Below are 14,063 nucleotides of genomic sequence, written 5' to 3'. Positions count from 1 at the left end.
TCTCCCTAAGCCATGAGGGTCTCCTCTTGGAGGAGGAGGGCTCTTGGGGAGGAGGGTCAATAGGATCCATAAGTTCATCAACATCAGGCATCATTTTGTCCTCTTTTTCACCTTGTTTTCCGGTGTCAGCTTCTTTGTCCCTCCTTGGGATAGGAAGGTTGTTGATCTTGCTGAGGGCCATATCTTCGTCAAAGGTGACATCGTGATTTAGCTCAACTTCCCTTTGACCAGCCACATAAATTCTATAACCCTTAGAATTTTTACTACAACCCACAAATATTACTTTCTTCCTTGATGCACTCAATTTGCTTCTTTTCTCTTTTGGCACATGACAATATATGAGACTTCCAAAAAATCTAAAATGAGAGACATTGGGTTTCTTACGAGTGAACATTTCTTCGGGAGTCTTGGAGTCCAATGCTTGATGAGGGCATCGGTCTTGAACATACACGGCGGTATTTGCAGCTTCAGCCCATAGAAACTTCGGAAGCCCTTGATCATGAAGCATGGCACAAACAACTTATACAATAGTACGATTCTTCCTTTCAGCCACACCATTATGCTCGGGAGTGTATGGTGTTGTAGTCTCCCTGTTAATGCCAACTTCTCTGCAATAATCATGGAATTCATTTGGTTCGTATTCATTTCCATTATCAGTCCTCAATATCTGGATTGATTTTCGATCATGGCTTTGAAGTGACGGAACCAGGTGAACACTCCATCCTTTTTTTCAAGAAGTATATCTAGGCCTTGTGAGAATAATCATTTGTAAAGGTGAGATAATATAAGTATCCTCCCAAAGAGTTTACGTACCAGATATGTCGGAGTGGATCAACTCCAATATATCTGTGGTCTTGCTATTACTTGAGGGGAATGGTCCCTTTGTAAGTTTTCCTTCGACACATCCCGGACATACACCTTCATGCTCTACTTTGAACTCGGGCATACCTGTCACCATTTGTCTCACATCGGGAAGAGCCTTATAATGAAGATGGGCAAACCTCCAGTGCCATAGTTCAGATTGTAGAGATGTGCCGCAAGACATGGCTCACAATGGGCTTCATCCAACTTGATACAAAGTGTCAACCCTGAACCCAAGAGTAAAAGCATCTTTAAAATTCCTTTTCCAAACATGTACCTTTCCATCGATGAATGCCACCTTGTATCCTTTGTCTTCCATTGCCGAAATGGACACCAGGTTCTTCTTGAGATCAGGTACATATAGAACTTCTTGTAAATGAATGGTGTTACCTTGATTTAATTGAAAGGTAACATTCTCTACTCCCTTCACGGGATAGGTGGCATCGTCTCCAAGGATAATCTCCAAGTTTGTTTCCTTCTCTATCAGATTAGAGAGAGCTTCCTTGTATCCGGTGAAGTGCCTTGAGGCGACACTATAAATTAGCCAATTTCCCAAAGTGTCCGGAGGAGAGGTAGTGGAGAGGGCCGATATAAGATAGTATTCCTTTTGCTTATTGTTAACAACATTTGATTCTTCATGCCCAGAGTTCCTTGCTTTCTTGGAGGTTTGACCATTTCCTTGATGTCCCGCATTTCTTTTTCCTTTGCCATTGTACCTGCCATTCCTTTGATTGTGGTGGTTGAAGTTGCCCCTAGAATGATTGTGATCATCATCATGTGATGTGTACCTTTTATTTGGACACTCCCTTGCATAGTGGCCAAACTTATTGCAAACAAAGCACCTGATCTTCCTTCCTCCCTTAGATCCAGGCTTTCCATTGAAATCTCCTTTAGACCCAGCATTGTTTCCCTTTTTGGCATGAGCGGAGAAAGCAGTAGGGTTGCTTCTATTAGAAGGCATTTCTTGCTTCACCATTCTTGTTTCTTCTTGAATGCATCTCGACATCAATTCTTCAAACCTTGGAAAATGATCATTATTGAGAATAGTGGTTCTAAATATATACCATTTGTGTGGGAGTCCTCCAAGGGTAGTGATAGTGAGTTCCTTGTCACGAATGACCTCTCCAATCGAAAGTAGATCATTCTTGATTTCAGTGATCCTTAAGAAGTAGGATTGAATATCCTCGTCCTTGCCCTTCTTAATATCCTTTATTTTATTTTTGAGATTTAAAATTTGATTTGCATCACTAACCTTGAACATGCTGACCAACCTGTCGTAGATATCCTTGGAGGTGTTCAAATCGGACATGTAGGCCACCAGATGCTTGTTAATGGAATCTATGATAATCTTCTTTGCTTTGACCTCAACCTTATTGTATTTGGCCTTTGCAGCAGCCGGTGCATTTGAAGGAGGCTCAGGGATTTTACCCTTCACATAATCCAACACTACTTGTTCTTCCAAGGTCAAATCAAGAGACATCTTCCATCCATGATAGTCAGAGTTTTCATGGAGCTTGTCTTCAGCTGGGAAGTGGGATGAGGAACCCTTTGAGCCTTTTGTTCTTGTCCAACTGTCTTCGGTGATTGCATTTTCACTCTTGCTTGGGCTTTGTCTTCACCTCAACTCTGATACCATGTTAATTTTAGGTAACAATGGTATGTTCTATGCTTAAGAGCAATTTACTTCAATTTCTTTATTAACCCAATAACAATATCCAGTTTAGCAATCACATCGGCATGATAGTAAAATGCAGATAGAACATAAACATAAACATAAACAGTAGAAGACAAGCCAAGACAAGAGGACACAAGATGTGGCAACAGCGAGGGACAAACCCCAATGTGGGGAAACCCTTGACCAATTCTTCTTATATTCTTCAATAGTTCAACAGAGAGAGAGATAGTACAAATTACAAATCTGATAATTTATGACAGCAGCAAGAAGCCCTAATCAGAAAAGTCAACGCTGATCAAACATGGCATAATTCTTCCTCTAAATAGCTTGGTCAAATCCAGTCAACTTCGGCCTCCAACAACAAGCCCAATCAGCCCAAAACAGTCCGAAAAAGTCCAATCAAAAGCTGGTCAACGAAGGTCAAACTGCGACCAGCCCTAGGGCAGTCAACGCTGGTCAAATGAGAGGTCAAATCACCTCAATTTCAGTGCCCATATCTGTGTCCTGCTAAGGAAAAGATACCTCACCCAATTCGCAGTCAAAAGGAGGTCAACACTGGTCAACATAGCCCAAGATACAACCTATGAAATTCGGTCAACGCTGGTCAATGCAATCAAACAGTAAAACATAAAAACGTCCTCCTTCCTTCGCATGTGTGAGAGACAACAATTGGGGTTTGAAACCTTCTGAGAGCAGTTTGAGACATTGAATGACATTTTTTGGGGGTAAACTTTTCCACTTTAACCGTGCACCCTCTAGCGCTATTCTACATACAAATGCCTTTCCAATGATGCAAGGATCATCTCAATCAGATTATGTATGCAAAAGTTATGCCACCTAGAAGTTGACCTTCCTATTTTGACCACCATGATTCGAGAGGATGCCACGTCAACCCCCATTATTCATGGAAAAGGGGCCAACCACATGATTATGATGAAGAATGCTCTAGAAGAGTCCATATTGTAGCTCTAGTTAAGAGTTGAAAGAGTCAAACTTAACCACTAGTAGGCTTTTGAGTTGTGTTGTAACTGGGCCACTAGGAGGCAAAGGAGTTCCATTCTATTTGAGTGCATTTTGTTCCACAATTGAGCATAGTAGCTGAGAGTGGATAGAGAGAGATAGTAAACAAAGAAGGTTTATATACTGTAGTAGCCCACGGGCCACAAGTCTCACTCCTTTGTACTTGCACCCATTTCCATTTAGAGAAAGAGAGAGCAAAGGAGTCTCAATTTGTAGCGTGGTTTTCTCTTGAAAGGGTTTCCCAGATCATATCTTGTGTTCAATGTGGTTTGTGAGTTTTATTTGATTGTTCTATATTTTCCATATTTGATCTATTGCGTCCATAAACATAATACAATAATTAATGAATCAAGATTTCTAAGCAAAATTTAACCCTCATAGTGTAGGTTTCATATTTTCTAATATATTTTAGTAAATCTATTGTGACAAATTGTCTATTGGAATATCCATCGTAGTTTATGGATCATATTGGTATTAAAGTAGGTGTCTTTAAGTATTTTATGGGAAGTTGCAGGGGATCCAAATCGATTCAAGTAGAAAATCGTAAAACCCCAACAATGGCCGATGAATCTATTAATATCCCTCGAGATCCAACAGAGGAGAGGTTCATAACGCTGGAAGAATAGGTCATTGATATCAGCTGTAACATGAATCTCCTTATGTTAACTTTGGTGAACAAGTTAGAAATCGGAGAAGATAGAGGTTCCATCTTAGAGGTAAGATCAGAGGGGAAATTAGGGATTGGGAAGAGCCAGAAAGGGAATCTAAGAAACAACCCAAAAATGAACAACCCAGTTCAAGTGCCATGAACCATTCACATTCCATGTTCAAAATGGAAGTAGAGGTCAACATCAAGCCATATCAAAGTGAGATTGACTCTTGAAGTTAAATCATTGGTTGTAACAGTTAGAGGTTTATTTTAGTGTTCACCACATAGAGGAATAACATACAATTTCGTTTACTTGTCTAGATAAAGATATCTGGTCCATCTGTTCAGATAGTTTCTCTATCTTTGTTTGCTGAAGATGAAATCAAAAAATTCAGACAGTATGCTAAGGATAAAAAATATTCTTACCTTCACTTCGGGGGTATTAGAATAGGTCTAGCTCCATTGTTCCGACATGGCCTGAACACACCTTGTATTGCAGAAATGTTTGATACGCGTCATCAGAATTATGACCATGTCAGAATTGGTACTATAATAGGAAATTTGTCAATTGGTTGTCAGTATGGAACAGTCTACCCAGACTATGCTATTAGTCTGACATATGCTTATTTAAAAGACTGTTGGAAACTAATGGTTGGTGTACAAGAACTTCAAATGGTAGATAATAGTGAATTTCTCTCTGTGTTAATACAAACATCTTTCCAGTTGACCAAAACTGTACATCCAAAAATGAAGCAACCAGTGTTACGTGATTGTGTGTCCATAGGAGTAGGTAATGCTCAAGTTGAAGGAGTTTCTTATGATTCTATAGGATTGCCTAGTGACTGGTATTTTCAATACAAATCTGTTGTTGATGATAAAAAATCAGAAAGTAAGTCTCGTCGTGTCTCTGTAAGCAATGGTCAAGTCAGGATTATGGCAGAATGACCTTTTATTCCTCGACCAATTGTCCATCCTCGAAGATATGTTTTACCTAGACCATCTTTTGAAGAATCATCTTCGCAGGCTGTTGAAACTATACCAAGTCAACCTGTATTATCTCCTAATGATCTGTATATACCAGAAGGTAAACCTTTTTTAGCTGTAAATAAAATGTTTCGGATTTCCACTTCTCAGTTCCCACCAGTGGAAGAATGGCAATATGCCAACCTTCGGTTTGTAAAAGGGGGAAAATGGCCATCCAAAACAAAATTTTGCTCTACATCTTCAATGTCTAACCAACCCTCTACCCGTGCCGACTGTGCTCCGCTTATCGAGCATGATTCTTCTAATAACAATGACTTAGACCAAGTTTATCAAATAGGCAATTATCTTACTACTTGGTGCTTTCATGCCGAAGAAGTCATTGATGATTTAGGAAAACAAAATGAACTTATATGGGCTAATCTTAAGCTTCTATATGATGAGCAACAAGAAGAAAAATTAGAAAAAGAAGCTAGATTGCAGAAGAAAGAAAGAAGGAGAAAGTCAAAGGCATCTCAAAGTTCCAAATTTACCATTGACATGTCAACTCCTAATTTTTGGGATCAAGAAGATATTGAAGCAAGTACTTCTGAAAACCCCAGAAGAAGCACTGAAGCATTTTTTAAACCATCTGAAAAAGAACAGTCTCAAGACAAGTCTAGAAAGTCCAAATCAGAAATCATTACTTTAGAAAATGCTGCTTCTAAGTTTCCATCTTTTATTCTGCCTTCCATTCAGAAAGCTAATTTCATTAAAGAAGTTCATAAATATCCACGGATTGAAGAAGATTTGTTTGCAACAAATTCTAGTGGATATATCTTAGACTTAGATAAGTCTACAAACCCTGGAGAGTCAATCAGAATCTGGATAGGTGCATTATATCAAATGCAGGTGACAACAAGATTAGATAATGTATATATTTTTGTCCTAGCCGAAAAACGAATGGCTGACATCGTATATGATTGGTGGACAGGACCACCAGAATCAGAAAGACAAGTAGTTGTTGCAGCTAGATTATCCACTCTTGAATTACTGTTAAAAACTCAGTTTGTGCCAGAACCAGTTGATGAGAAAAAGCAAATAATTACAGATTTGACTAGGATGGAACTCAAAGATTTGAGATTTTTAGAATCATTTGGTCAAGACTTTATGATCAAAATTTATAAAGCAAATCTCTCAAATGACTACCCAGAAAATTGCATTTTTGTCCAAACTTCCAGGGAACTTAGGTGATCTGATTCTAAAAGATCCTGAAGTTCAAAGCAAGACTATAGATAAGATATATTGGATAGATCTACTATTCAGGTGTCAAGAAAAGGTTAAATATCTTTGCTGGCAGAAGAAAGCACATGACATAATTCTCAGTGCTGATGTTTGTCGTGCTGTTCTTCCATGGACACCATTAAAAAAGAAATGAAAATACAAGAAATATGGTAGATTTAAACCAAAAAAGGTTGCTAATCCAAGAAGACCATTTAAGAAGTTTCGATTTTTGAAAAAGAAAAACAGCCCAGAAAAAACAATAATTGCTGTTTTATCTGCAAGCAAGAAGGTCACTTTGTAAGAAAATGTCCAAATAGTTCTTCTAGCAAGTTGAAAGCTTGTTTTGAAATTGAAGATTTTGTTGAAGATTGGTCTATAGTTGATTCTTAAGAAGAAGTTTCAGATGTATATATTTTTACTGATGCTTCTCTCTCTGAAGAAGAAGAATGTCTAGAATTTTTTCAGAAAATGAATATTTGTACAAATTGTTTAGAAGATGAATTTTCCACAGAAGATGAGCTACATTATAGTGATGAGTTTGAAGAATCTGAATCTGAAAGTGATGAAACAAATGAAACTGTTTCACTTTGTTGGTCTCCAGAAAGGGATACAGGGGAAAAACCAGTTTCAGTTATGCCAAAGCTTAATTCTTTTTGTCCATATGAAAAGAATGTTGGTTCTTCATCATCTCTGCGAATGCCCGAATAAGATACAGTTGCTGAACAATTTTTTTTGAAGAAAATGGTTAAAACAAATAATTTGATATATATACCAATATCAGTTCAGGTTAGAAAATGTTGGGTAAATGTAGATGCATTTGTAGATACAGGCGGCTCTAATAATCTTGCCGACCATCATTGTTTAAAGGATTGTGGAAACCTCTGCAAAATATTTTGGTCTCAGAAACAGTTGGTGGTACTGTAAATCTAACACATTATGTTGATAATATTTCTTTGAAAATTGGAGGGAGTATTGTAAAAATTTCTGCTATTCAGCACTATGATCCCTCTGCTAGTTTGTTTCTTGGAATGCCATTTATAAATTTTGTGCTACCTGTTACAATAAGTGAGGATAAGTTGATAACTAATTTGAAGAAGGAAACAATTTTTGTGCCCCATTTACAATTTGTAGATTCAAAAGCAAAAAGAGAAAATATCCAAAGAAAAGCTGGCGCTCGAAAACGGCAAAATGATTCTATAGGATTGCCTAGTGACTGGTATTTTCAATACAAATCTCTTGCTGATGATAAAAAATCAGAAAGTATGTCTCATCGTGTCTCTGTAAGCAATGGTCAAGTCAGGATTATGCCAGAAAGACCTTCTATTCCTCGACCAATTGTCCATCCTCGAAGATATGTTTTACCTAGACCATCTTTTGAAGAATCCTCTTCACAGGCTGTTGAAAGAAGTGTTGAAACTATACCAAGTCAACCTGTATTATCTCCTAATGATCTGTATATACCAGAAGCTAAACCATTTTTAGCTGTAAATAAAATGTTCCGGATTTCCACTTCTCAGTGCCCACCAGTAGAAGAATGGCAATATGCCAATCGTCGATTTGTAAAAGGGGAAAAATGGCCACCCAAAACAAAATTTTGCACTACATCTTCAATGTCCAAGCAACCCTTTACCTGTGCCAACTGTGCTCCGCTTATCAAGCATAATTCTTCTAATAACAATGACTTAGACCAAGTTTATCAAATAGCAATTATCTTACTACTTGGTGCTCTCATGCCGAAGAAGTCATTGATGATTTAGGAAAACAAAATGAACTTGTATTGGCTAATCTTAAGCTTCTATATGATGAGCAACAAGAAGAAAAATTAGAAAAAGAAGCTAGATTGCAGAAGAAAGAAAGAAGGAGAAAGGCAAAGGCATCTCAAAGTTCCAAATTTACTATTGATATGTCAACTCCTAATTTTTGGGATCAAGAAGATACTGAAGCAAGTACTTCTGAAAACACCAGAAGAAGCACTGAAGCATTTTTTAAATCATCTGAAAAAGAACAGTCTCAAGACAAGTCTAGAAAGTCCAAACCAGAAATCATAAGAGGAAAGGCGAGGATGGTAATCAACTATAAACCATTGAACACCATTACTCAAAGCTTTCATTATCCTTTGCCACGACAGGAGACTATTATGCAGAAGATTCAACATAGTAAAATCTTCAGTAAGTTTGATATGAAAATTTGAAATCAGGGTATTATCAGATCCAGATAAAAGAAGCCGATAGACGTAAAACTACTTTCACATGTCCAGCAGGATTTTCTCAGTGGAAAGTAGTCCCTTTTGGTTTGAAAAATGCCCCTGCCTTCTTCCAGCGCGCAGTGGATTTCATATTCAGTGAGTATGATTTCATTGTCACTTACATTGATGATATTTTAATACAGTCCTGATCTCGCCTCTCATCTACAACATTTAGTAATCTTTTTGATAGAAGTTCAGAACCATGGAATTGTTTTGTTTGAAAAAAAGATGGTTCTGTTTCAAGAAAATATTGATTTTTTGGGAATTCACATGGTTAATGGTCAAATTCAAATGCAACCACATGTGCTAACAAAATTAGCAGATTTCCCAGATGAATTGAAAGATACAAAGTCAATCCAGAGATTTCTAGGAATACTAAATTATGTTCATAAGTATATTCCTAGATTATCAGAAAAGACTGCTCCAATCCGAAGACATTTGCATTCTGGTTGGTCAGAACAGGCAACCAACGCAGTGAAGCAACTCAAAGTTGAATGTCAGAATCTTCCAAAGTTACACCCCCTAGGTAATGGTTTGTTAATTTTACAAACTGATGCTTCAGATGAATTTTGGGCTGCTGTGTTATTTGAAAAAAGAGAAGATAAAAAGCTTGAAGAATTATGTGCCTATGCATCTGGTTTATTCCTTCCCCATCAGAAAAATTATTTTACTGCTGAAAAAGAGACTCTTGCAATCTTCAATGGAATTCATAGATTTGAACTCTATCTAGCTCCTGTCAAATTTTTAATCCGCACAAATTCCATGAATTTCAAATATTTTCTATCAGCAAAGATCTCAAGACAGATAGCAAGAGGCAGATTGCTATCCCGACAACTTTGGTTTCAGCAGTACGAATTTGATGTAGAATGGGTGCCAGGTAATTCAAACTATCTTGCAGATGCCCTTACCATAGAAATGAATAAAGCACATATAGTGAACAGTTGCAGTCCTTTTGACATTCTTGGAAAAAAGGATGTTTTTTCTACTTTTGTACATAGATTTAAAATTCTGGAACAATATTGTGATTTTAATATTTTATTACTGAAGAGATCAAAAAGATTGTTGGACTAAGGTTAAGAAGAAACCAGTGGATTCAGAAATGCCAAGCTTGGCAATCTAAAAATATTGGTACTCTTATTGGGTTAGATGCAGAATTGGTAAAGGTATATCCATTGCCAAATATGAAGGTAAAGATCTATTTCAGAACCCTTGATGACCATTGGTCTATTCAGTATACAGAACCCATGTTATGGAGTTTAAAAATTTTAAATTTTTATCAGTTGATTGGAAGCATAGATTTTGCTTTGGAAATATTCACCAGTGCTAAAATGATGGATTTAGAAGAAATCAATATCAAAAAAGAAATTGAAAGATTTTTATGGTCCCTGAGAATTCCTGATCTCTTTGAAGAATTAGAAGCTTCATTTCTACAGAGGAATACTGAACATTATGCCAATACTGACACATTTCCTCAGTATGAAATTTTTGAACCATTTGCAGATTGGGAAATGAAAAATGGTTTGTGCAAGAAAAAGAAGGTGATCAGAACATCCCAGTGCATTGAATGGACCATCCAGTATTTGAGGATATTCTCATCTCCATGGGATTATCAAAGCATAGAAATGAGAAATGCAATCTCTCCAAATCCTTTTGCTCAAGTTTCTGAATATAACTTCACAGAAGTTTCAGTTTTAGCTGAAAATACTGAAGAAATAAAAAAGGTGATGTCTTGGTTAAAAGAATTTAGTAAAGCTAAGCTGACAGAAAAGATCCATATCCTAAAGAAGCTTGATGAATTACAGGGAGAAAAGAAAGTCATAAAGTTTTCAGTAAATCAAAAGGCTTTGATAACAGTGAGCATTGTTACAGGTAATTGGACCACTGATGTAGTATGCTTAATAAGTTTACTACTATCAACTAGAACCTGTACAACATTTAATTTTGAATTGGGATGGCAGAATAAAGACATCATTAGTGATAATTGTAAGGTATGGGTCCAGCATACTATTGAAACATCTACAAACATGTTCCAAATATTCAAGTGGGAATTATTGGATGGAATCGAATTAGCTGTTCAGCCCGTGCCATCATTTTCTACAGCTCATAAAGATTCTTTTCTGGATTGAAGTAAATCCGACAGCATATATCAACAGATGGAGAAAAAGAGAGGATCCCTACAAAATGCCATATCAGCATCATCATGTCTTTAAGGACAATATAAAGTTAGAAGTGGGACAGTCTTCAAAAGCAAAAGTATTATCTACAACAACGACATCTCAGAAAGGTAAAGAAAAGCAAGGAACAGAAGAAAAGTACACTTTATTTTTGGATGTATACCAAGATGCTCAAGACCCCACAGAACATGATTTCGAGATTGATTATCTCAGAACACTTGAAGAATCTTACCTTGGTAGAAACGTCTCATTTGATGACTGCTATGATAGTGATCATAGTCCGAAAGGACCATGGTAATAGTATTGAGTAGACACCGTCTGGATGATAGAAATCCGACATGACCCTCAATAATTTTATCTGTTTTAGATAGGTTAGAATATTTTCATCTTAAGAGAATGGGCTATATAAGAGTGTTTGAGTGTCATAGATAGACACAGTTGATTGTAAGCGAGTCTGAGTATGAAAGAGTTTGAGTATGAGTGAAATATATGTTTGGCTTTGCAAACTATTGTGTAATTTTCTGAATGTCATATAAATAAAGCATTGAGCTCTTTTTATTCTATCTGAGTTTTTGAGTTGATATTTGCTCTTCTTAAGAGTATCAGTAAGGCTGTGACTCTGTGAGAGAGCATTCGTAAAGCTGCGAAGAAAAGACTATGAGGAGGTCGTAATGCAGTAGATGCTGTGCAGCAAGTGCCTTGAGAGGACGGATATTTTATTCAAATAGCTCTGTGACGAGTAAGAAAAGTCTTTTTGCTCCTTTGCTCCTTTGCTTTAAGAATTTTAAGAAAAGTCTTTTTGCTCCTTTGCTTTAAGAACTTTGGTATTAGAACCCTGTTTTAGATCTTATTTGTATACTGGCTCTCTGTCTGAAAGTAAAATGGCCAATTTGATTCTCTCTTTCTCTATGATCGATAGAAGATTAGTCTCTGAAGTTGAATCTCGTTCTGTTGAACAAGAGGTTGATTCTACCCAAGAACTTTAGGTTGTTGAAAATCCCGAATCTTGGAATCCTCCTACTTTACATGCCACTGATGTATATAAGACTCCCATTTCTTATATTTTCAAAAAGAAAATCTTGCTTAAAGAAATCGAAGTTAAGATAAAGATATCTGGCTCATCTGTTCAGATAGTTTCTCTATCTTTGTTTGCTGAAGACGAAATAAAAAAATTCAGACAGTATGCTAAGGATAAAAAATATTCTTACCTTCACTTCGGGGGTATTAGAATAGGTCTAGCTCTATTGTTCCGACATGGCCTGAACACACCTTGTATTGCAGAAGTGTTTGATACGCATCATCAGAATTATGACCATGCCAGAATTGGTACTATAATAGGAAATTTGTCAACCGGTTGTCGGTATGGAACAATTTATCCAGACTATGCTATTAGTCTGACAGATGCTCATTTGAAAGATTGTTGGAAACTAATAGTTGGTGTACAAGGACTTCAAATGGTAGATAATAGTGAATTTCTCTCTGTGTTAATACAAACATCTTTCCAGTTGACCAATATTGTACATCCAAAATTGAAGGAACCAGTGTTACGTGATTGTGTGTCCATAGGAATAGGTAATGCTCAAGTTGAAGGAGTTTCTTATGATTCTATAGGATTGCGTAGTGATTGGTATTTTCAATACAAATCTCTTGCTGATGATAAAAAATTAGAAAGTAAGTCTCGTCGTGTCTCTGTAAGCAATGGTCAAGTCAGGATTATGCTAGAAAGACCTTCTATTCCTCGACCAATTGTCCACCCTCGAAGATATGTTTTATCTAAACCATCTTTTGAAGAATCCTCTTCGTAGGCTGTTGAAAGAAATGTTGAAACTATACCAAGTCAACCTGTATTATCTCCTAATGATCTATATATACTAGAAGCTAAACCTTTTTAAGCTGTAAATAAAATGTTTCGGATTTCCACTTCTCAGTTCCCTCCAGTAGAAGAATGGCAATATGCCAACCGTCGGTTTGTAAAAGGGGGAAAATGGCCACCCAAAACAAAATTTTGCACTACATCTTCAATGTCCAAGCAACCCTCTACCCATGCCGACTGTGCTCCGCTTATCGAGCATAATTCTTCTAATAACAATGCATTAGACCAAGTTTATCAAATAGGCAATTATCTTACTACTTGGTGCTCTCATGCCGAAGAAGTCATTGATGATTTAGGAAAACAAAATGAACTTGTATTGGCTAATCTTAAGCTTCTATATGATGAGCAACAAGAAGAAAAATTAGAAAAAGAAGCTAGATTGCGGAAGAAAGAAAGAAGGAGAAAGGCAAAGGCATCTCAAAGTTCCAAATTTACCATTGATATGTCAACTCCTAATTTTTGGGATCAAGAAACCGAAGCAAGTACTTCTCACTGAAGCATTTTTTAAACTATCTGAAAAAGAAATCTCAAGACAAGTCTAGAAAGTCCAAACTAGAAATCATTACCTTAGAAAATGCTGCTTCTAAGTTTAATTCTGCCTTCCATCTAGAAAGCCAATTTCATTAAAGAATCATAAATAACGATTGATTTGTTTGCAACAAATTCTAGTGGATATATCTTAGACTTAGATAATTCTACTAACCCTGGAAGTATCTGGATAGGTGCATTATATCAAATGCAGGGGACCACAAGATTAGAATGAAGCTAGCTGAAAAACGAAGCATATGGTTTTTGATAAACTATCTGCATTTTTTAAACTATCTGAAAAAGAACAGTCTCAAGACAAGTCTAGAAAGTCCAAACTAGAAATCATTACCTTAGAAAATGCTGCTTCTAAGTTTCCATCTTTTATTCTGCCTTCCATCTAGAAAGCCAATTTCATTAAAGAAGTTCATAAATATCCACGAATTGAAGAAGATTTGTTTGCAACAAATTCTAGTGGATATATCTTAGACTTAGATAATTCTACTAACCCTGGAGAGTCAATCAGAATCTGGATAGGTGCATTATATCAAATGCAGGGGACCACAAGATTAGATAATGTATCTATTTTTGTCCTAGCTGAAAAACGAATGGCTGGCATCGTATATGGTTGGTGGACAGGACCACCAGAATCAGAAAGACAAGCAGTGGTTGCAGCTGGATTATCCACTCTTGAATTATTGTTAAAAACTCAATTTGTGCCAGAACCAGTGGATGAGAAAAAGCAAATAATTACAGATTTGACTAGGATGGAACTCAAAGATTTGAGATTTTTAGAA

At 36.7% G+C, this 14,063-nt stretch overlaps 2 protein-coding genes across 3 annotated transcripts in view; both read left to right on the top strand.

Annotated features, from left to right (window-relative positions):
• The window catches only part of LOC149252207 (uncharacterized), a 104,613-nt gene that overhangs the window by 65,954 nt on the left and 24,596 nt on the right, over positions 1 to 14,063 (top strand). The window contains exon 3 of one of the 2 annotated variants that reach the window (XM_089459658.1): positions 11,467 to 11,492. The exons of the other annotated variant lie outside the window; for it this stretch is intronic. Coding sequence (XP_089315784.1) covers positions 11,467 to 11,477 — 11 coding nt within the window. The 3' untranslated portion in view covers positions 11,478 to 11,492. Of the gene's footprint in view, positions 1 to 11,466; positions 11,493 to 14,063 lie in introns of those variants that run through there. 2 annotated transcript variants of the gene reach the window in all.
• On the top strand, positions 5,312 to 11,394 carry LOC149252208 (uncharacterized). Its single transcript, XM_089459656.1, has 2 exons — positions 5,312 to 9,220; positions 9,482 to 11,394. The coding sequence occupies exon 2, from the start codon at positions 9,876 to 9,878 to the stop codon at positions 10,818 to 10,820; it is 945 nt and encodes a 314-aa protein (XP_089315782.1). The 5' UTR covers positions 5,312 to 9,220; positions 9,482 to 9,875; the 3' UTR covers positions 10,821 to 11,394.

Source organism: Pinus tabuliformis, chromosome 7 (genome assembly GCF_031772625.1).
Source record: "Pinus tabuliformis cultivar Carrire ecotype Pingquan chromosome 7, CPIR1, whole genome shotgun sequence".
In the NCBI taxonomy this organism is placed as follows: Eukaryota; Viridiplantae; Streptophyta; class Pinopsida; order Pinales; family Pinaceae; genus Pinus; species Pinus tabuliformis.
This window is presented reverse-complemented; position numbering and strand designations above follow the sequence as displayed.